The sequence below is a fragment of the Phascolarctos cinereus genome, unplaced genomic scaffold (genome assembly GCF_003287225.1).
Source record: "Phascolarctos cinereus isolate Bilbo 61053 unplaced genomic scaffold, phaCin_HiC Scaffold_3;HRSCAF=262, whole genome shotgun sequence".
Lineage (NCBI taxonomy): Eukaryota > Metazoa > Chordata > Mammalia > Diprotodontia > Phascolarctidae > Phascolarctos > Phascolarctos cinereus.
The window spans coordinates 203,329,693-203,353,819 of record NW_027555736.1 but is presented as its reverse complement, the minus strand read 5'-3'; the positions used below and the strand labels follow the sequence as shown (position 1 = coordinate 203,353,819).

The 24,127-nt window shown below is 34.0% G+C and overlaps 1 protein-coding gene across 3 annotated transcripts in view; it reads left to right on the top strand.

Moving 5' to 3' along the window:
- The window catches only part of TRIP11 (thyroid hormone receptor interactor 11), a 96,912-nt gene that overhangs the window by 57,605 nt on the left and 15,180 nt on the right, over positions 1 to 24,127 (top strand). For all 3 annotated transcript variants that reach the window (XM_021004266.2, XM_021004265.2, XM_021004267.2), the window contains exons 14-18: positions 795 to 958; positions 1,704 to 1,807; positions 3,459 to 3,558; positions 21,439 to 21,520; positions 22,860 to 22,974. In XM_021004266.2, the coding sequence (XP_020859925.1) occupies positions 795 to 958; positions 1,704 to 1,807; positions 3,459 to 3,558; positions 21,439 to 21,520; positions 22,860 to 22,974 (565 nt within the window). The remainder of the gene's footprint in view (positions 1 to 794; positions 959 to 1,703; positions 1,808 to 3,458; positions 3,559 to 21,438; positions 21,521 to 22,859; positions 22,975 to 24,127) is intronic.

The window sequence follows — 24,127 nt, the reverse complement described above, 5'->3', positions numbered from 1 at the left end:
TAAAGGTGCTATGTGACTGTGTGATACAGTAATAGTCGGATTTCTATCTCATTGTAAGACATCTCTTGAAGCTTACCTTTCAAAGTCCATTATAGGACAGCTCTGGCCCAAGTTCTATCATACTGCTTCCTACCCGTCTTCTGTTAGATATCAAAGTAAAGAAAACTCATGAGAATGAAAGTTAAATACTGCACCAGAAAATCTGGTTCAGCTTGGACCAAATGACTACTAAGGTTCCTTCCAACTCCTAAGATTTTATTTTTTCATGAGAAGTTGGAATTTAGAATTTTAGCCCTGACACACATTGGCAGAATTATATTAACGTTTATTTTTCTTTGACGACAGTCTTTAGTCATAGTATCATTGGATCAGAGATCTAGAGCTGGAAGGGACCTGAGAGCCCATCGAGTCTAACTCTTTGGTTTTATATGTGAGGAAACGAAAGAGGGCGATTGTTACTTGCCCAAGGCCACACAGGAGATAAACATCAGCAATATAATTTGAACCTAAATCTTCTGATTCTAGAGTCAACAACTTTGCACTGTACCTCACTGCCTCTTAATTCTTGATTTTTAATATAACCATTATTTATTGAAAATCACTGTCACAATAATAGCTCAAAAGTATTCTTCAGTAAAGATGGTTCTAACACTAACTTAATTTGATAAATGAAATATTAATATCTAAATGGTTCATGTTAAAGGGCTGTTTTGTAAATGTTTCATTCTTGTCAAGATATCTCAGCACATAGATAATTTTATATGTTTTTATTTTGATTCTTTTTTGGTTTTAAGTCATCAAGCCAGTTTGCAGGTGGAATCTTTGCAAGAGCAACTGCATGTAGTTTCCAGGCAGAGAGATGAAACTGTACTTCAACTTTCTGTTTCTCAGGACCAAGTAAAACACTATGCACTGTCACTAGCCAATCTACAGATGGTACTAGAACAATTTCAGCAAGGTAAATTATATGTTATATCCACTCTAGTGAAAAATAATTGTTTAGAGACAACTCTCTTTATTATTTTTTCCATTTTAGGTTACATGATCTAATCTTTTCACTCTTGAGGTCCACTGACCATAGGAAATATACATGGAGGGCCGCACACAAATAACAGCTCAATTTATGTGTCAGTTCTTTTATAAGTTTCTGGTGTCTACTTCAAACCCATATACTGTGGGAAAATAAGCACAAGAAATAGGACATGAGGATGAAGGAGGGAAAGGAGGGCAAAAGACCTGTAGGGGGAAAAGATCAGCAATAGATATTGAAATATGTGTTAGAGGTTTCACTCTACTGTTTGTGTTGGCAGTGGATTTCAGAGCATTTTCACTTATTATTTATTACTCTTTGAAAAGTATATTAGCTGGTTAATCAGCTAATATACTTTTCAAAGAGTAATAGTTCTTGAACTGTACTCTGGGTGGGATAACTGGAGCAGCTAATATTATTTCAGATAATTTTCTGGGTACAGCTCCAGTAATTTTACCCTGAGGGCCAGATGAAATCAATTAAAGACCAGCTCTACTTCTTTTTAAACAATAATAATGTTACTTTTATTTAAGGTAGTGTTTCTTTTTTCTAAAGTTAAACTTTCCCGTTAAGAGAGCATTTCAGACGTTTCTGTTGCATTACTGAAAGCTTGTTAAAATGTGTATGAAAGTTTAAATAAAATGAAAAACATAAATAATAAACTTTTTTGTAGAAGAAAAAGCTATGTATTCAGCTGAACTAGAAAAGCAAAAGAAAGAGATGACTGCATGGAAGAGAAAAGCAGAGAATCTAGAAGGACAGGTTACATCATTACAGGTAAGTATAAGGGATTTCCTTTTAAGTATGCAAAATCTCTTATAGATTTCTTATTCTTATTTCTTTGAACAATTAACGTATATGTGTGAAATGATGTAAAATCAGGATAAATATTAGAGAGCTCTTGAGTATAATAAAGGAGAACACTGTAATAAACTCAAGGGAATAAGTTTTGCCTTTCAATTTCTGGCTTTGAGCGCATTGTTTGATTTCCAAACTGTATATTTTTTTATTGGCGAAAAATAAATTACTCTCTGCCACTAGGCATTTAAAAATATTTGGGAATAAATAACTGTAGCCCGTATATACATATGTGTACATACATATGTCTATACATACATACATACATACATACATACATACACACACACACACATATATATATATATATATATATATATATATATATATATATATATATATATATATGTGTGTGTATATATATATACATCTTAAAATTGAGGTAGGAAATTGAGTCAGTGTAAGTCTCTTTAGCCAGAGCAACTTTGGAAATAGAAGTAATACCTACAAAATCAGACACACACACAACCTACATTCATCTTTATTTGTACAGGTATTCATTTCACTTTTGCTCTTCTCTGATTGTAGAGACATTGCCCCCATCCTGACCCCCTTTTTATTTTATTTGGAGCAGATAATTTTATAAGGCATGATTGGATTCTGTGTCTGGTTGGTACATTATAGCATTACTATACTGACATCTGATGTTTAGAGATTTTTGTAGTTTCAAAAACTTTAAATACACTAAATCTCATAATAATTTCTGATATTCATAGCACTTCTGTGGATTGTTAGCATAAACAGTAGTATTCCTATTTCTGAGATCATTGCCATAATCAGTTTTAGATTTCCTTAGGCCATTTGTTAGGGATCTTTTAGTCTAGCCACTTCATTTTGCAGATGAAGAGGCCAAAAGATACAGAGAGGGGGAATGAATCATGATCATGTAGCCAGGGAGTGATAAAGCCAACATTGAAGTTCAGTTTTACTGGTTTCCTTTCCAGTATTCTTTTCACTATATGCTGTTGAGACTCAGAGAGGTTGTGACTTGACCAAAGTCACACAGCTAATATGTGGAAAGTCAGGATCCAAAACCACATCGTCCAAGTCTGCAATTATCTGGCATCTTTGAGGAATAAACTATGCCGCATTAGTGAGCTTTCTAGATAACTGAAGATTATGTCTCTAGATACTGAAATTTATTTTAATCGTTTTTGTTGGCATCTGTCTAATTCATAGAGTGTTTGCATTGATGGGAAGCTTAGAGATCATCTGGTTCAATTTCATTATTTTAGATAAGTAAACTTTGGCCCAATGAGTTAAAATGATTTTACTAAGCCCAGTGTATGACCAGAATCCAAGTTTTTGAGTTTATTGTTCTTTATTTTATATCATGTCTAAGGTGCAATACCTTACTTTTTAAAGAAAACTAAACATAATTTAACCTGTTCTTGGTAATTCAGGATCATCAATATTATTTTATTGCTTATTTTTTTCCCCTCACCATCTTGGTTGCCCTTCTTGAATGTGCTCCAGTTTTAATTATCCCTCTTATGATGTGGAATCTAGACCTAAATTCTGTGCTATTGAATTTGAATAGTAAATTCTAATGAGCTTTCTTCTCTTAAAGGAAAACTTGGAAGAAGCAAATGCTGCCTTAGATTCAGCATCAAGACTTACAGAACAGTTGGATCTCAAGGAAGAACAAATTGAAGAACTTAAAAAACAAGGTATAAATATACATCTTTATTCTAAAAGAATAGTGTTAAAACTGAAATGTACTGAAGATAGTCAAAGGCAGGGTCAGTCTCATTGTAGTGTATTTTATGGCTTGCATTCCAGTTGACTCTGTTTGTTCTATTCCAGTTCATTGAAGCATAGTGCTAATAACGAGGACCTTAAATTCTGTACCTTCCTATGCCTTTTTATTTCACTCTGTTCTGTGGTCACAAATTTCATCCATAAGTGTGGCCTGGCATCTGGTAAATTTTTGCCTTTTGTCACAAGGAAAAGACTGACTAAACTGAGTAAAGACCATCTGTCCATATCCATCACTGTAAGGAAAAAAAATTCTAAGTACATATGAAAAATGGAATATATCAATCCAGATACAGAGAAAGGTGTCAGGATGTCACCATCTTGCTTTCTGTTTCTTGAAAGTAGTTTATATAGAATAAATGCTTCTTGATGTAAGGTATTCTGTAAACTCAGCCAGTTCCTTGAGGTTGTTGGTGATAAACTTTAAGGACATTAACTCAAATTCAGGCTTGTTATGTTGTACAGTATACATTTTGGAGAATGACGTTTGGCTAATATATTATCCTTATGTATAACCTCTTCAATTATCTGTGAAAGTGGTCTGTTCTAGGGCCATACCTGAAAGTGCTGTTCAAAGAAGTCCTAAGAGTTTATAAAGACACATATGTGGTTCAGGAGAGATAATGTACCAGAAACATGGATCTATGTTAGGTGATAGCTGAATAGCTGACTATTTAGTGCGGAGGCCAGAAGCAAATGTTCATCAAAGGTTGGGGAGTCAGAAAATAGGACTGTGATACTCAGGGTAGTCATTGTGTAAGGAACCATGCAAGCAAGAAGCCAGTGCATAGATAAATATTGGATGGTAGGGCAGGTGATGTGGGCAAGGAGTCAGGCAGATGAGAACCTAAGAACAAATCAAAGCATACTCAAAAGTCCAGACAGGCTGTTAAGAAACATAAGGTCTTTAGAAACTCAAGAGGCCAGAAAGTTATCCAGAAAAACAGATGTAAGGCACCAGTACCAAGAATTCCTTCGTTCTGACTCACTACTCCATAATATTCTTATTCACATAGAGAACAGTTCCTGGGCACATTGGTGGATATAGGAAAATGATTACATCCCTTTAGGAGTATGTGGTTGGAAAAAAATCCTGAGTCCATCACCTCTTTCTGAGGAACTAGGTAGAATGCTCTATCAAAAGTCCCCTGGAATAAGCCTGTTTTTTTGGACATGACTAATGCAGGGATTTGTTTTGCTTGACTGTATTTGTTACAAAGGTTTTATTTTTCTTTTTTTAGTGGAGGAGTGGGAAGGAGAGAAAATGGATTTTTGTTTCTTAAAAAAACTAATTAAATTGAAAAGAAAATAAACAGATCCTAACAGGTCTAGTCTTTACACAATTTGGTCCATAAGACAACTGGAAACCATTGGGAGTTCTAGTGTACCTTAGTTACTAAAGAAATCTATATCCTAGAAACAGACTAGACAATAGAGCCAAGAAACATTCTCAACTTACAAAAGATTGTCACCTCAGTGATAGATGGTGTACTAGTATATAAAATCTAACCAAGCTTACAGTTGAATATGTTGATCTGAATGTCTTAATTCCTAGAACAGGAACTTTGGTGAGTCAAAAATTCTTCTGTCTTATCATATGTGTTAACAGAGTTGCTGAACTACTTGCTTCTCCAAAAATATTACCCCTTCAACAACAATTTTAAAATCTTATCTACAGATTTTGTTACACATATTTGTTGTCTACATATGTTATTGTTATATTGTATTTTCTACTACACTGATACATTAGAAGTTCAAAGTAATTTTCATCTTGTATTTAATAATTGTTGACTCATTTGTAGAATTAACAAAAAACACATAAAAGTTCTGTTATTCTTAAACAACTATGGTATTTGAGGCAAAGGCAAGCAGCCAGTGTTGCTGAGATAGGAAAGTGGTATAAAAAGACATTTCTTCTGTTAAGTTTTTAAGTATGTTGTAAGTATGTTTTTCGCAAGTTTTACAAACTTTCTTAAAAGGTGTCGTCTTATATTCGTCTGATTAATTTATCTTTTATATACATTCATAACTGTTGAGAGATTTAAATTCTAAATAAGCTATATGCCCTTTTGATATTATAAATGAATTATTGATTAACTTGGTTGATTCAGAAAGATCATTGTATTTTTGCTTTCATAGCTCATTAAGCACATTAAATGTTAATGGATGTTGTAATATTGTACTTTATTTTTAACACAAAACTTGGCCAGACGGTAAAGAAATTGCCAGGAGAAACAACTTTGAAAAAGACAAATGACTTTTACTCTAAGAGAGTACACAGTGCTTTAAACTGTAGAGGAAAAGTTAATAGATTGTTTTTCTTTATAAGCATCCGTAGATTGAGGATTAGAATGATTAGTTAATATAAAGTTTCAACATTTAAACAATATAAGGAAATACTTTTTAAAAAAAGTTATGTTTTATTCAAAGTTTTAAATTTATCCCATCTCTGTAGAAATGAGATAATTTTTTGTTGTATACTCAGCCTAGGAAAAGCCAAATTCAATTGGAAACAATATAGCCTAGCCAACAGAGCATTTTATGAGACCTGTTTAATGTGTACTAACAATATTAAAATTTTAGATTGTTTAATTATTTTAATATTTAATGTTTAATATATAGTAAATCTCATGTAAATAAGACCATAGAAGTCATCTAGTATGAGTTCTTTCCAATATAGCAGTGTTCTTTATAACATATCTTACAGCATGTTTAAATGCTTTCAGCAATGGTGAGCTTTTAACAAGGTAATCTGTTTCATTTTTGGAAGCCCTAATAGATTTATAGTTAAATGGCTAGAAAAGTCCTGTGTAGTGGAAAAAAATTGGTATTATCAGTCAATAACCACGTATTTATTAAGTACCTACGATGTGCCAGTTACTATGTTAGAAGGATTTAGGAATACTGATACAATGGGAGAGACAGTGGGCACTTGTAAATTTAATCCGCATTATTACCATTTTTCTTCATCGTTTTCAAAAATCTAGTCAGAAGTTCCCAAAGTTGGTGATACCTCCTCTTGGGGGCGCTGCAGTGTTCCAGGGGGTCGAATGCAATTGGGGCGTTGAATAAAGATAAAGGAACGGTAGAAGGATAAGAAGAAAAGATGTAAAAATTTTGAAAAACCCTTCGTACATGTTTCATCTGTTGTGTAACAGAATTAAAGTTGTAGTGTGGTTACATTATTTTCCAAATAAACACACAAAATACAAGTAATAACTGATCAGTGGTCAATTCTGTCGACAGATCTTAACAAGCAGGTGTTGGCAAATGAGTGTGGCACATGTTGTCAGGAAATCCAGCATGCATTGGCAGGAATATGTACATGTAATAACTTGTTTACAGTGTGATAGTATACAGTTAGTTACGTGATGTAATATTGTTTCATCAAAATTTCAATGGAGGAAAAACTCATAAATTTACAACAAATTATTAAATTTAAGATGTGTCATTTTAAAAAAAATTTTATTTTTTAAATGATGCAAATTTTAAAAAAAGCATTAAAGAGTTAAAGAAAGCATATTTCCAGGGGGTGCTGTAGTAATTTCTTTTTTTGAAAAGGGGGCGTTAGGCCAAATAAGTTTGGGAACCTCTTATCTAAATAGTCAACAAATAGTAAGTCAAGCTTGATTTGTGACTTTTGTCCAGTTTCTGTGGTATAAATATATATTCTCCCATTAGACTGTAAGCTCCTTTGGGACAAAAACCATCTTTCTTATTTCTATTTTTAGTGTTTAGCACAGAGCCTGGCACATAATAGGTGCTTAATACATGTTCATTTATTCATTCATCCCTACACTGAAAATTTGACAATTGGCTCTCTCAAGCTGATTTGGGCTAGTTCCATCATCACCCCTGGAATAAGGGCACTAACTTTTGGGGTATCAAGAAAGGTTTTATGTAGCGTATGGTACCTGAGATGTATCTTATAGGAATAGAGGTTCTTTGTGAGGTATTTGGGTAAGGGAGTATGTGAAATGGGAGGTAGACTGTAGTGTATGAGTAACAGAAGGCTAGTTTGGCTTGATTGCAGAATGGAGGAGGAGGAGGAGCATCCAGTGAGGCTAGAAAAATAGTTTGGGACTAGGGTATATAGGACTTTTAAAGCTAAAAAGAGGAGTTTGCAGTTTATCCTAGAGGCAAGAGGAAGTTAATCAGATTGGTTGAGTTGAGGAGTAACGTGCTCAGATCTTGACTTAAAAATTAAGGAAAATCACTTTGACAACAATGTTAGGATGGCATGGAGTAGGGAGAGACTAGAAGCAGGAAAACCATAAATATGAAGAGCTAATTTATCTGGATAATATCCAGTGGAGGAGCTTTTATCAGTGAAGTATACATCGTGAGAAAATAATGAAAAGGAATATGAATTAACAGATCTTGTATTATAAACTGTATAAATAGATAAATACTGATCTGTAATATAATTATTTCTGTCTTTTCCTAATAACTTTTGTAACAACACATAGGTAAAACCTAGAAAATGTGTTTCCATGTCCTCAAGGGTCTGGGTTTGAATTTTGTTTCTGACACAAGCTGTGTAACCATGAGTTACAATAATACCTTATAGTTGTTAGCCTTAGGTAATCTATCTACAACTTTCAGTAAAATTTAAAGTGTGGTATAAATACCAGTTATTATCATTCCTCAAAAGGTATTTCATGTGTGTTCCCTCAAGTGGAAAGAATATTAATACACCAGACATTCTTATTTTGGTTAGCATTCACATTTTCATTAATACATTAATCTTAGAGGAAAACATATAGTGGAATCTTTATTTGAATTTAAATAGATATTTATGTTAACAAGTTGTCGTGTAATTTTGCACACTAAATTGAACTTTTTTATTTTTACCCTTGTTCTTTACAACCGTCCTCAAAACTTTTTACATAAAAGAAATGCTTTGTTAGATGCTTAGCTAAAATAGAAATAGAAGACAGATAATAACATGAAAGCTCTTGTTTTGCTAGCACTCAATTAGCAGTCTTTTATTAAGCACCTGCTTTTTGCCATTCATTGTACTAGGTGCAGGGGATTCAGAGACAGAAATGAAAGACAAAGTAGGCAACTAGCATTTCTTAGGCACTTACTGTGTGCCTGGCACTGTGGCAGGTGCTGGGGATACAAATATGAGCAAAAAGGAAGGCAATTCCTTGCCATCAAAGGGCTTTCATTCTAACGGGGAAAGAGAACACACAAAAAGGAGTTGAAATGTTAGGGGCAAGGCAGGAAGACGTAAAAACCTGCAAGTCAGAATCATAGCTGGAAATGACATGAAGATTGGCAGGCCTGGGTCCTCCCACAAAGTGAAGGCCCCAGGAAGAAAACGCAACAATCTGAGAAGGGGGTTGCTTGGCATGGCAAAAGGGGTGTTCCAGTGGGAGGTTGCAGGTTGGATAGATGTTCCAGGGTGAGGAGGCCCCAGGTGCTGAAAGAGATTCTAAGGTGACACTAAAGCTGAGGTGTGAGATAGTGAAGTTCAGAAAGCAAAAGGCACAGCTGGGAGGGGAATAGTCCTTGCTTAATTTAAACTTATATTATAATGGAGGAAAGGGGTGGTGGCAGCAATATTATATGCAAAGGTATATACAAAACATAAAGCTAATGGGTAACCTTGGCCTGGAAGGCTCTGGCAGCCTGGGAGCATCCAGAAAGGCCTCATGTAGAGAGATTCTAAAAGGTGAAGGAAAACCTTCTAGATGTGCCAATAGCCAAGGCATTGAGACAGTGGAGTGTCACATGTGAGAAATAGCAAGAAGGCTCTTATGGGCTTTGGGAAAAATATGTGTGGGGAAGAGTAAAGTGTTAATGAGATTGGGGAGATAGAATGGAGTCAGGTTGTGAAGAGCTTTATTTTTTTAAAATAAGTTTTATATCGATATCTTCTGTTTTTTACATCATCGTAGTTATCTCCAGTATCCTTCTCCCTCTCCTTTCCGTTTGCCTTTCCCCTCTCAGTGAACCATTCCATATAATCAGTAGCAGTTGATAAAGAGGGAAAAAAAATCAGTACTGAGGAGTAGAGGGATTAGAAATTACAGGGAAGATGAAGACTAGGTTTTGAAGGAGTAAAGTATAGGAAGAGATGGAATAATAGGAGATTATGATTGAATAAGGGAGTTTCAGAGTTTTTCTTGATCATGGAAGCATGGAACACTTGGGAGTAATGGTAAGATCAAGGGTGTGAGATGTACTGGGAGGAGTAGGTCATAGGAGTTGAGCAGATTATGAAAATGGGAAATTAGTGTTTGAGAGAACACCAGTGTCTATGTTGAAGCCTCTCTAGTATAAAGGCAGGAGTCGAGGTGAAGGGACTATGAGCCAGGCATTGTGTTCATTGAGAAAGAAGGGAGTAAGTATTCAAAAGAATGGTGAATTTGTGCTAGAATTTAAGTGGATATTGTAACTGTAGACTGAAGAAAAAAGAATATTTTTATACTAATTTGGTCTTCACTACCTGAGACTTGTTGAAGGTCTTATCACTACTGATTTTTTTTCTTTTCAAGCAGATTTAGTCTCTTACCCCATATTTTCTAAAAGTGAGAATGAAAAAGTACCTTAGAGTTTTTCTTAAGAACAAATTTAAAGAATTTATGAGATAGGACTCAGATTTTTTTCTGCATTATGAAGTGTTAAAACAAAGGTTTGCAGCAGCATACATAAAGGAAGCTTCTGATGTTCATAGAACTACTTTCATGATATTGTTTGATAGAATTTTCATATTATATAAAACATTCAGTTTTCTAGGCCATTATTTCCACAAAAAAAATACAACATTCTGTTGAAAACAGTCCAAATACATTCCCAGACACAGCTTTGTTGGCTAAACTTTTGAAAAATTTCTTTATGGTTATCTTTAGCAAAAGTGGTATTTAAATGGAAAAATACAAAAAAGTGCCAGGTACAGTTTTTGAATTGCCATAAATGGTTAACAAATTATTGCCAGTTGGATAAAAGATTCTAATAGTGCTACTAAAACTTAGGTGTTAGTTTTGTGGTTTTTTTAGCCTAATTTATAATATGTAAGTTGTTAATTGGTTTTCTATTTTATAGTTACATTTTTACTCATTTGAAACTTATTTAAAAATGATTTCATTTACCTAGATAATTTACAGTATTTATAGTTGACTACTAAATAGCTTATTTGCATTACACTTCAGAAATGTCATGTCTTTCAATAAATTGGGGGGGGGGAGTGGGAACAAAACAGGAGTTCAGAATAAATGTTAAAATTTTATTTTGCTTATAGTCTTCTAATTTTTTTTATTTTTTACTTTGTTTTTTAGAATTAGTTTTTAGGGTTTTTTTTTAAATTTTATTAATTTATTTTGATTTATCAACAATCACTTCCATATGCTTTTGAGTTAAAAATTTTTCTCCCTCTTTCTCCCCCCCCCACTCTCCCTAAGACGGCGCACAATCTGATATAGGCTTTTGCTATTAAACATATTTTCACATTAGTGAAGTTGTAAGTAAAAATTAAAACCAATAGGAGGAACTATCAGAAAGATGAAACAAAACTCAACAGAAGGTAAAAATAATTGATAGCCATCAGACTTCCATAGTTCTTTCTTTGGATGTGGACAGCTTTTTCCATCCTGAGGCCTCTGGAGATGTCTTAGATCCTTGTAATGTTGAGAAGGATTCAGTTTAACAATGTTAGTCATTGCATAATGTGGCTGTTGTTGTGTACAAAGTCCTCTTAGTTCTGCTCACTTCACTCAGCATCAGACCATATAAGTCTTTCCAGGTTTTTCTGAAGTCAGCCTATTTATCATTTGTTATAGCACAATAGTATTCCATTACATTCATGTACCACAACTTGCTCAGCCATTCCCCAGTTGATGGGCATCCTCTCAATTTATTTTTAGTTTTCAAACATTCACTTCCACAAGATTTCCCCGAGTTCTAAATTTTCTCCCTATCTCTCTCCTCCCCCACCCCAAGACGACATGCATTCTGAATACCCCTTCCCCCAATCTGTCTTCCCTTCTGTCAACCCGCTTCCCCCTCTTATTCCTTTCCCTTTTTGTTTTCCTGTAGGGCAGGATAGATTTCTGTAGGAAATTTCCTATATATCTTATTTCCCTGTTGCATGTGAAAACAAATTTTTTTAAACTTTTGTCTTTAAAATTTTGGGTTCCAAATTTTCTCCCTTCCTCCCTCCCCACCCAACCTCATTGAGAAGGCAAGCAACTTGATACAGGTTATACATGTGTAGTCATGCAAAACAGTTCCATAGTAGTCATGTTCTTCCAACAAAATGATCAGGACAACATTAAAAAATAAAATAGAACATTTCACAGAAAACATTTCTTTCTTTCCCATCTCTTCCCTCCCTCCCTTCCTTTGTTCCTTTCTTTCTTCCCTCCCTCCTTCCCTCTTTCCTTTCCTTCCTCCCTGCCTTCTCTTTCACTCAGACTGGAAATGCTGATCCCACTACTGATCATCACAGGAAACTTTGACTTGCTTGGTTTCAGAACTGAGCTCCTCCTTAGGCAACCTTGAGGTATCTCTTGGGGGTTGGAGGGGGCTCTCTCCCCACCCCACCCTTGTTGTCTGGAGATCAGTCTCATTCTCTCCAGTACATGCAGTTGTAGGTGTGAATCATCACACCCAGTCTACATTCATATTTTTAAAAAAGTTTTTGTTCTCATATAGCTGTACTTTTTTGCCATATTTATCACAGATTATAGTAAAACTTTACCATGTTAATGGTATATGTATCATCAGTCTAGTTTAATGAGTATTTTTTTTTAAATGGAATTATATTCCTTTCAAGTTTACTGTTTTTAAGTAGAAATACTTCCTGGCTCTTTTAATAATAGGTAAAACTGACATATCCAGGATATTAATTTATATAAGCAGAATTTTATTTATTCATTCATTCATTTGTTTATTTTTATCTCAAATGCCCTTTAAGTTTTACAGAAATAAGGCAAAATGATACGTTATATTAGGAGCCGACTATTTTTGTAGGTAAGCTCAAAAACTGGTAGTTTGGTTATGAAGTACTGGTACATTAACAGCATATTTTGGATTTCAGGTAATTATACAGAAATGCAAATAATTCAGTAATATAAGTAGAATTTTAAAAAGACTTTTTAAGCACGGTGTGAGATAACCCTTATGCTCACCTAGGCAAATTCTTCTCTGTGTACCCTGTAGTCATCCTTTTTCTCTCGTGTGTCTACTAGTCATATCTTTCTCCCTACTAGCGCTTTTCTTTTTGCATGCAAACATGCTCAGTGTCTTCACACCTGGAAGATGCCTCTTCCCTTGATTCTGTTGTCTATCTTTTCTTGCCATTATTGATAAGCCATCTTTGTCAATCTAAGTGTGAAATTGAATCTCAGAGTTGTTTTAATTTTTATTAATCTTCTTATTAGTGATTTAGAGCATTTTTGTATGCTGTTGATAGCTTGGATTTCTTCCCTTGAGAAATGCCTATTTATTACATCATTTAACCGTTAATCTATTAGAGAATGGCTCTTGTCTTTGGAGGGCTCCTGAGGACACGCCATATTAATGTCTCACTTGGTGTGGACATTCAATTGGCTTAACCCAGTGGAGCTCAGAACTCCTGGGTTCAAGAGATCCACCAGACTCAGTCTCCCTGGAAGCAAGGATTATAGGTGTGGAACCCCCAGCTCTTCGCATTCTTCAAAGCCCAACTCAGATGTTACCTCTGTTAGGAAGTTTTCTATGACCCTCTTTGTTGGTAGTAGTGTTCTTTCACAAATCCATCATAGCACTTTATTTTTTTTTAACTCAAATATACTTATATGATCATATAATCAATAACTTGATGTTTTATACCCTTGTTATACTACATAAGATACAAGAAGGCAGACTGTCTTTCTTAAACAACTTATTTCCCAGTGTTTAGCATAGCACTTTGTACATAACAGGTGTTAGGTAAATATTTATTGAATGAATTTTGAATTGGTATTTTCAGACTTTGATTAATCATGCTTCTTATGCTTTTGTTTATACTGTTTATTTTATTCATTCATTTGAATATCCATTCAACAGACTTTCACTAAGCTCTTAGTATATATACCATACTATGCTAAGCAACGGGGAAAATGATATATAAAAACCCTTAAACAGCCCAATTTAGTAAATCTGAATGTGTGATTAACTTGTGGCCTGGACAGATTATTAAAACATCTTATCCATAAATTTAATCGTAGTAAATGGAATATTTTGAAAGATTTTTGCATATAACAGTCAGCTTTTTCTGAAAGTTTATGGACAAAATCACTTACCTTCTATACATTGCCTCCAACAATATGATCACTTAAATACTCATGAAAGTGTAAAGCTTTTTCATCTCTTAGTCTTTAACTGAAATTTTTTTTTCCTTTTTCTGAATTTATTGTATCAGAAATTAGCTTTGAGAAAGTACAAAAAAAAAGTAATCTTGACTTGAACCTTTTTTCAAAGGGGTGTTACTTAAATTTAAAATTTTCTTTATGGAGCATTCTTTCTTTTTTGCATAGCATTGCAAATAGATTCCAAAGCTAATTGGTGTTAATAGTGAAACTACAATGTCATTTACTCTCTCTCTCTCTCTGGAAAACATAAAATCATGCCATCTTGTTTTACTGTAGCTTTGCCATTGTATGACCAAATATTTTATAAGCAAAGGAACTTGGACTTCAATTAAAAAAAAATAGAAGAACCATTTTGATATGTTACATTACCTCATAGAGATGTTATATTTGGCTTACAGAGCCATATTTTGCCTGCCTTTATGTAAGTGTTCCAAATTTGAGCTGTGGTTTGAATGAATTATGGATTTTTCTCTAGAAACAAAATTGATGAGAGATTGAGAGGAAGATGTGGTTGAGAAGTGGTTTTATTTAAGGATTTTTGAAGTGGGTATTTGGCTCTCTCAAACTTTTCCTGGTTATTACCATTACCCTTTTGACCTCCATTCCTCAGATTCTCAGTGTTTTCCAGACTCTTATTCAGAATATATTCTAACTACTGCTTGACCTTGAAACATCTCTTTACATACTAAATGGATAGGTAAAATATTATACTGCAAACAAGATATCAGATTAGAATTAAGGAAGAATGAATAAGAATATATGCATGAAAAAAGTACTATGTCACTAGGATTTTGTTGCCATTTTTTGTTACTTACATATATATAAAATGGATGTATTAAATACCATACCATTTCATTTTGGTGTTAGGTTAGGAAAAGTTCCCAGATATTTTCACTGTCTTAAAATTTTAATTTTACTTAAATCATGAACTTCATCATTTAGATTTTTACAATGTTTTTGTGATGCTTTCTGTCTTTACCTCACCTTTATTTCAACTCCTCTAGATTAGACTCTACCTTGTGACAAAAAAAAAAATCCCTGACAGTTGCCATAAACATTTGACACAGTGACCACAGTATATGATATTCTGCTCTGATAGTTCCATGCCTTTCTGACTTGAGGGGGGAATGTTTGTTTCATTATCTGTTCTCTGGGATTTTCGTTGATTTTTCAGTTATTCAGAGTTTGACTTCCTTCAAATGATTTTTTTCATTTACACGGTTGTAAATTTTTTTTGTTCTGCTTATTTTGTTCTGCTTCTGTTCTTACATTTTTCTGAATTTCTCATATTTATCTTATTGCACAATAATAATATATTTTTTCATATGCTATAGTTTAGCCATTCTTCTAATATGTACCCACTTTGTTTTTATCTTTTTCTACCAAAAAGTGTGCTGCCATTTCTATTTTGGCATATAATTTGACCTTTATTTTTGTCTTTGACATGTTTAGGGTCTGCGCCCAGTGGTGGAATCTCTAGACCAAAGGATAGGGAAAATTTAGTAACTTTTTTTAAACATAATTCCAAATTGATATTCATAATGGTTGGATCACTTTATGCCTTCACCATCAATGTATCATTGTGACTGTCTTCCTAAAGCTACTCCAATATTGACTGTTCTTGCCTTTTTTCTTTTTTTGCCCATTTTCTGGTGTAAGGTAGAACCTCAGAATTGTTTTAATTTGTACTTCCCTTAATGGTTTGGGACACGTTTTCAGTGGTCATTTATACTTTGTAATTATTCTTTTGTACTAAAACCCTTTGGTTCTTTTCAGCTTTGCAATTTCCTTGAGACAATTTAGCCTACTCTCCCCTTCTATTTAACTCTGGGCTCAACTTATTGTCTATTTATATTTCCTGTCCCGAATATATATGTTGATGCACAAGCCTTCTAAGCTGTCCATCCAATTGCATGCCCTCATCTAGGTAATAGACTTTTTTTTTCTTGTGGGAATGATTAATTAACCCAGATTTTTTTAGGTTAGATCTTTTCTAAGAGATTTTATTAGCGTCCCTGGGCTTAATGCAACCAGCATGATATTATCTGTAAGCATATATGCATATGGAGAATTTCACCTTCTATAGGGTGAATATCCCTCTTCAACTTGGACTATGCACAGATCCTCTCTTCCATTATAATGGCAAGCATCTTTTGGAAGTATACATCTCCCAGTTTTACATCTCACCTGATGTTTATGGAGAAGGTCATTGAACAGACATTTCATAATTTTGGTGTATGAATAGGTAACAGCTTGTTGAAAGAGAGACCTTAAGGTAGTGTTTTCTTCTACTGAATCAAAAGCCTTTTCATAATAAACAGTGAGCACAGTGGGATCTTGTATTTTATACCTTTTTTAGTCAGTTACAGTATGGTAATAATATTTTATTTAGGGTCAAGGCTATTAAGATCAAATATTTATTAGATATAAATCATGTAAATTTCTTTTTTTAAATATAAATTTATTAATTTTAGTTTTCAAAATTTACTTCCACAAGATTGAGTTTCAGATTTTTACCCCATCTCGCCCCTCCCCCACCCCAAGATGGCATGCATTCTGAATATCCCTTCGCCTAGTCTGCCCTCTCTTCTATCTCTTCCCCCTCCTTCTCTTATCCCCTTCCCCTTCTATTTTCCTGTAGGGCAGGATAGACTTCTGTACCCCATTTCCTGTATTTCTGATTTCCCAGTTGCATGTGAAAACATTTTTTTTAAACATATGCTTTTAAAACTTTGGGTTCCAAATTTTCTCCCTTCCTCCTTCCCCACCCACCCTCATTGAAAAAGCAAGCAACTCAGTATAGGTTGTACATGTGCAGTTATGCACAATACTTCCATAGTAGACATGTTGTGAAAAACTAACTCTATTTCCCTTAATCCTGTCGTGCCCTCCCATTTATTCTATTCTTTCTTTTGACCCTGTCCCTCCTTAGCAGCATTTGTTTCTGATTACCCCCTTTCTCAATCTGCCCTCCTCTCTATCATCCCCCTGCTCTCTTGTCCCCTTCTCCCCCCTATTTTCCTGTAGGATAAGACAAATTTCCAAATCCAGTTGAATGTATATGTTATTCCCTCTGTAAGCCGAATCCTATGAGAATAAGTAAATCATGTAAATTTCAAGAAGTTGTTTTCCCAGCATGATGTTGTGATACCATTCATTTAGAGAGACAAAACGCTGAATGTTATGATCTAGTTTTGATCTAGTAGTAATCAAGGTGGTTATTTCTAATTTAGCATCCATATGTGTAGTTACAAATCAGGACTGAATGTTTATATAAAAACGTGGACAAGCAGCCAAAACAACCATTTATAATGTAAAACATTGTAAAAGCTACCCTTTTTTCTCTACTAATACCCTTATTGAGGATGTTTTCAGTGCATATGTAAGTAAGTCTCATAAAAACTATGGGAAAGTAGGCATATAGATTGGTAGTTTTTGATGTTTTCTTGTTTGCCTTTTTAAAAAATATAACATCCAACTTTTCCCTATGACTTTGATATCTAACCATCATCAGATAGCTTGTGAATGCATTACTTAATGATCTCACAGTTGTATTTCCTCCAGGGTAAATCTCTTATGTATATACTTGGTGTATTGTAATTTCTTTTCCTATATGTGTCTTCTTTATTCTCATTTCTGCCCCTTCCATAAGCATATCTAAGATTGCAGTGTGAGAGTCTAGGTGTGGTGGCTCTGCTGTCCTTGATGGTGAAAATAGATGGTTATAAAAATCTTTGCATATCTTTTCCATTTTTTTCTTCCCATTCTTATCTGTTTTCCTCCTTAAATATTTTTGTGATGACTTCAGTTATATCTCTTGGCAAACTTTCTTTAAACTAATTTTACCTTGTACCACCTCTGTGCTTTATGATTTGATTCATTATTTCCTTTTATTCTCTAAGATTTTACAAATGAGTTTATATTCTAAACCTGTGTTCCTTTTGGCTGCCATTTCTCTGCTATCAAGTAAATTTGCTAAGGTGCTGTTTAAGTTTATTTCAGTCTCCTTGTTATGGCAGTAGATTTTTATAAGTTAAGCTTCTACATGAAAGTATTATAGTCTTTGTCTATGTCCTTTTGTCTGTTTTTTTTCATTATCAGTAACTTGTTTGAATAGATTGTGTACTACATATTTTTAAAATTTTTTTCTTCGAGCTTCTAATTTTGATTTTTTGCTGTAGCAAGTTGTTGTGGGTTGACTTTACATAGCTGATTCAAGACTGTCTCCTACATCATTAATGAATCATTTCTTGTATGTTAAAATACAATCAATTTTGTGATGGTATTTGAAGCTCTTAGCTGATTCTTTTCTTGAAGAAAGTGTTCATGATGTATAGATCTGAGGCTTCTATGCCAATTATAGGAGTAAGTGGGAGGTACAGCTGACTGAGGGCTCAACTGTTCTTCTTCCTAGCTCCACTGCTTTAGGAGAAGAATGTTACAGGGAAACTGATGGGCATTTCCTTCCAACTTGTAATTGGGCCTAAAGTTAGTTTTAAGTTTTTAAATTTTAATTTGGGTTAGCAGGTTTTTGCAGGACTAGACCTACCTGTAGTCTATCATTTGCATTTCTTTTCCATTTGGTTTATCAAACACTGAGTTATTAATTTCCATTGCTTCTGATTTTCCCTTTTCTAGTGTGTTCCATTGATCTAGCTATTTTTTTAACTAATAACAAATGGTTTTGATAACTGCTGTTGTATAATATTATTTGAGGTTAGAAAATTCCTTCTCTCCCCCCTTCATCTTTACTTATTTTCAGGATTTCCCTCTATATTCTTGAATTTTTCCAAATGAATTTTGCTATTCTTTTATCAAGATTTGGACCGTTTTCAAATCTATTAGAGATAAGAATCACACACACACACACACACACACACGTGAAAAATTAAATAACATGAGCAGGCATTTTGTGATGAAGTGTCAAATGGTAAGACAAATACTGTAAACTTTAGAAGAGGGAGAGTTCACTTTGCTCTGTGGTCAGCTGAAGGAGAAAAGACTGGAGCTGGGCCTTGAAATGGGTAGAAAAGTGAATGCAACTGATTTGTATGCACTGGAGAAAGCTCTGTATTTGGAATGAGAGGAACTATGTTCACATTCTAGCTCTGCTACTGTTTGTTCATTGTGTGAGCTTGGACTAATTATTTTAATGGTCTGATCCACCATTTCTGTATAAAATGAGCAAGTTGGAATAGGTGGACTTCAAGTCATGTATGAATGTAAATCCTGTAGAATGTTGGCTTCTTGAGTGTAGGAACTTGAGTGCAGTTTTATTTTTGTCTTTTCTTTATGCCTGGAACATATTAGGTATTTAGTAAATATTTGCTGATTAATTGATGCTGTGATTTTGTGATTTAGTGACATGTAAGGTTATATCTAGCTCCAAAATTTTATGATTTTGTAACTGAGGTAGATGGAAAATATTTGTACTTCTAGGACATTCATACTTATCTGCTGCTTCGGGGATTATTGTGAAGATAGAGGAAGAAAGCTTTTATTAAATGATTACTTTCCTAGGCACTGTGCTAAGTGCTAGAGATACAGATCCAAGCAAACAAGACATTCTTACTTCTAGGAGTTTATATTTTAATGGGTGAAGACAGGAGCTAGAAAGAGAGAGGGGCAGAAAGGATACCTGGATAGGAGTGAGGTGGTTGGTGTGGAGGTAGAGAAGTCAAGCCAGAAGTAAAATGAGCCTGCCTGGGACCTCTTGTGAAATGGCCTAGGATAAAGGGTTTGACAGCCAGGAAAGCAGGGCTCAAGGTTGAGGTTTCCACAAAGGAGAATAGATGTCAGATAATTTTATAAACAGTAAAGTGTTATACAGTTATAGGATATTATTACTTTAGGAATTTTTGATTCTGCTTACATGAGCACTTTCCCCTAAATGTACATTGAAACGCTTTTGTGCATTAATGACTTTCTGTGGCTAAAATAGCCATTATCTTTCTAGATCGGCCATCTAGTGGAGTGAATTTCTCCAGACTTAGGCGTGTATGTGTATGTGTGTGTGTGTGTGTGTGTGTGTGTGTAAATACATATGTAATACAGTTTTATTCTGAAATTAGTGCTTTTATATTTGTTTTCTTTCAAACCAGAATTTTGCCTCATTAATAATGAAAAGTGAATGAATAATTACAATCATTTAAAAAAAAATTTAAAAAGTGAATGTTGTAGAGAGGTCAGTTGTAGTAAGGAAAATTTTCCTAACAATTAGAGCTATATAAAACATTGACTTCCCCAGGAGGTAGGGGGTTCCTTTTCACTCTAGAATCCTTAAGCAAAGGGCTTAATGGCTACTTGAATATTGTAGGTGGAATTTGTGTTAGATAAGGGGTTGGAGTAGTTGATCTCTGAGGACACTTAAAATCCTGCCATTCTGTGATTCTATGAAAATTAATAGGAAATATAGCATAAATACAAAAGAAGAATGGTGGGTCACCTTAGTTCTGTGGGATATGGGGGTATTTCTTATTTTGAAAGACCATCTGTACATCATATTTGAGATTTTTATCTTGTTCTTTGTTGTACTGAAAAGAGATAACTTCCTATCCCAACTTGGACTGATTAAGTACTTTTTTCAGCTGACATTTTTAGTTTATTAAGTTACTGGTTTAAACAAGGAATTTGATGCTATGAGACATTCTTAATACAAAAGTCTCTTTGGCCCTTTAGTATATAGCTGGCTTTATGGAAAGTAATTCTAGGAAATATCCATGATAATTCCATCTGTATCTTCAAAGTTTTGTAGGTTTCCCTTATATAGTAAGAATTTCTTTTTTAAAAATAAAAAATGAAGTTTGTTTTAATCCAGTGGCAAGCTATTACAGTTTCGTTATATTAGAGCAAACATCCTGACTTTCAGGTGATGCCTTTTTAACCAGGGTGCCTTGTCCTACCAGCTGTATCCTGGGCCATGTTCTTAGTTCCACTAGACAGCCTTCCTAGACAGCCTACTAAGAGCAAGGTCTAGCCGGGAAAATGGAATAAAGTAAAACAAAGAATCCTTTCCATTTCCCAGCACTTACCAAAGGGCTCTGGGACTGCCACTGATATTTCTAATACGCTTAAAAGTGTTTGCCAGACTTTGTAATGCAGCAAAGAAATGAGAAAACTCTCTTCTTTGCTTAGTTGAGCTTCCAAAGAAGATGAAAAACATTACCTAAAATGTACTATTGAACATTTTCGTATACCTTACTGCCTTAATCATTTCATCCTGACATGAATTAAATAATTTGGAGCTACTGTATAGATTTATTGATTTCATTTCAAATTCTCTCCAAATTCTTCCAATACAAGGGGAAAAGTTGAGCTAAACACAATCATATACAATAAATGTTAAGATTCAAAGTAAAATTTGTATAAATTTTATTGTATTTGATTATTTTTAATGTACTGTTTGTTACAAAATGACAGTGATATATTTATTATATTTTAAAAATTCTTTAGGTGTTCTCCGTCAGGAAATGTTAGATGATGTACAGAACAAATTGATGAACCTGATAAATAGCACAGAAGGAAAAGTGGACAAGTAAGGGGGTTTTACTATTTGTTGTTGTATTTCACGTTATGTTGAGATTTGTTTTTATTCAACAAGTGATTTTTAAAGTTTAAAAAATTGCCATATGCAGATAAGTATTAATATTGTTTCATGTAATTTATTCAACATTTTCATTTAATTTGTGTTTTCTTTATGATGTAAATATTATATAGTTATTTAATTATATAATAATTTAATAGCATAGATACTTCATTATTTCCTCTTTTGCAATATTTTTTCACCCTAAAATGTTTTGGGAAACTTTATTATTGCATTAAAATGTTATTAGAAATTCAAAGCAAAATAGAAAAATTCTGTTCATATTTTTAGCCTTCAGGTTTTCTTTGTGAAAATGGAATCATTGTGAGGAAAGCACTTTGCAGATCTTAAAATATTGTTGAAAAAAGCACTTGTTTCACCTTACTCAGACTCACTGGTTCAGGGGCATTATAGTCAGGCTGATATAGTGGAACTTGGAGTCAAATGATTTGAATTCAAATCTTGATGTGATTAAAGAGGGCCTTTGGTATATTGGCAAGAGTTCTGACTTTAGAGATAGGAGAACATGGATTTGAATCCTGTCTCTCACACTTAGTGGTGAGTGATCATTGATAAGTCACTTATCCTGAAGAAACCTCAATTTCCTCATCTGTTAAATCTGGATGTTAATTGCACCTATCCTGCAAAGTGGTTTTGAGGATCAATTGAGATAATATATGGAAATAACATATCATATATGGAAAGTGCTTTGCAATCCTTAAAGCCACTATATAAAGTTAGTTATTTTTATTATTTTTTATGTTTATTTTTGACACGTCACTTAACTACTCTATGTCAGGTTCTTCATCTGCCTAGAATTTGTACTCTGTATAACAGGTCATTGAGAAGAAAACATTTTTGTGAACCATAGATTTTAACTGCTATTATTCACGTATTTGAGAGAATCATTCAGTATTTACTGTTACTCAGTAATAATTGTGGATATATAAACAAGGTAATAATTGAAGGGCCTAGAGTTCCCTGTTTTTCTTAAGGAAATTTGAGATGTTTATGTTATGGGAAATAATAAGCAAAAACCAGCATATACATTGCAAATTAATTTAGAGCTGGTTTTTTCACTTTAAAACATGGCTGTCTAACATTTAATAAGTTATTATCTATAGGGGGATGTGGGATTTGAGTTTTTTTACTTAATTAAATTTACTAGGATGAGAAAATGGGAGAGTAGCTAAGAATATTTGGTGCTTGGAAGAATACATTTAGTGATGTTTGTTTTGGAATTAGTATTTACATAGCAGTTGATCTAGATTAACTTTTTTTTGTCTTTTAGGGTTTTAATGAGAAACCTCTTTGTTGGACATTTCCATACACCAAAGAATAAACGTCACGAAGTGTTAAGATTAATGGGAAGCATCCTGGGAATTAAAAAAGAGGAAATGGAACAGGTAATAATAAAAATAAAATCTAGTCTTAATGAGCTTAAAACTGAAAGTGTTGCTTATTTAGAATTTTGTTTCTTGTTAAATATAAGTGGGAAGAATATTTTTACTTAGATCAATGTGAAATGATAGGATTTTTTGGGGGGAGGGATAGTGAGGCAATTGGGGTTAAGTGACTTGCCCAGGGTCACACACCTAGTGTCTGAGGCCAGATTTGAATTCAGGTTGCCCTGACCTCAGAGCCATGCTCTATCCACTGCGCCACCTAACTGCCCCCATGATTCTTTTCTACAGAAGATTCATTCATGTAGTCTGAAGTTAATTTAATTCAGCAAACATATTAAATGCTTCCTTTGTATAAAGCTCTATGGAAATGCAAAGATGAAATGGATAGTTCCTGTCTTTTAGAGCTTACAGTCTACTAAAGGATACACAAATATATACTGATAGAGTCATATATGACAATGTGAAAAGTGAAGAGAAGGGAACTAAACAATATGCTTTGAGGAAGAAGTGATTGCTTACAACTGGTGTGGTTGGGTGGCAAGGGGAAGAATCAGTAAAGGTTTCTGGAGGATACTGCATCAGACTGAGATTTTGAACAGGCTAAAAATGAAGACTGGAATTGGTGGTGGGGAGGAAGGTAGTAGGCAGAGTTAATTCTAGCCTAGTGAGATTGTATTAACAAGGCACCAGGAGATAGCAGAATAAAAGAGAATAATGACAGAGTTGGGGGATGGGGGAACAATTTGACTTAAATATTAGAATATGTGAAGGTAGATAATATGAAATGAGAGTAAAAGGTAGAATCATAGACCAAAGCCCCTGAAGCTTTCTGAGTAGAGGAATGATATAATCAGTTAGTGCTGCGTTAGAAAAATTAGTAGACTGCAGTCTACATTTGCAGCACTACAAATCTTAGGTGTTTAGCACCAGTTAACCCCTCAGAATCTTCCTTCTCTACTTATTTCTTAAAATTTCCCACAGTGAATAATCTGAATTTTTCTTCTTATAATAAATGATTCAGACTCTCAGTTCAGTGGAGATAATGAAATCTTTCCCCCCAAATTCCTTCAACTCACCTCCTCTCAGTATTTTCACCCACTGAGGAATGCCTAGTCATTTCACTAAAGCTAGTCTCTTTACTTGTGCCCTTAGT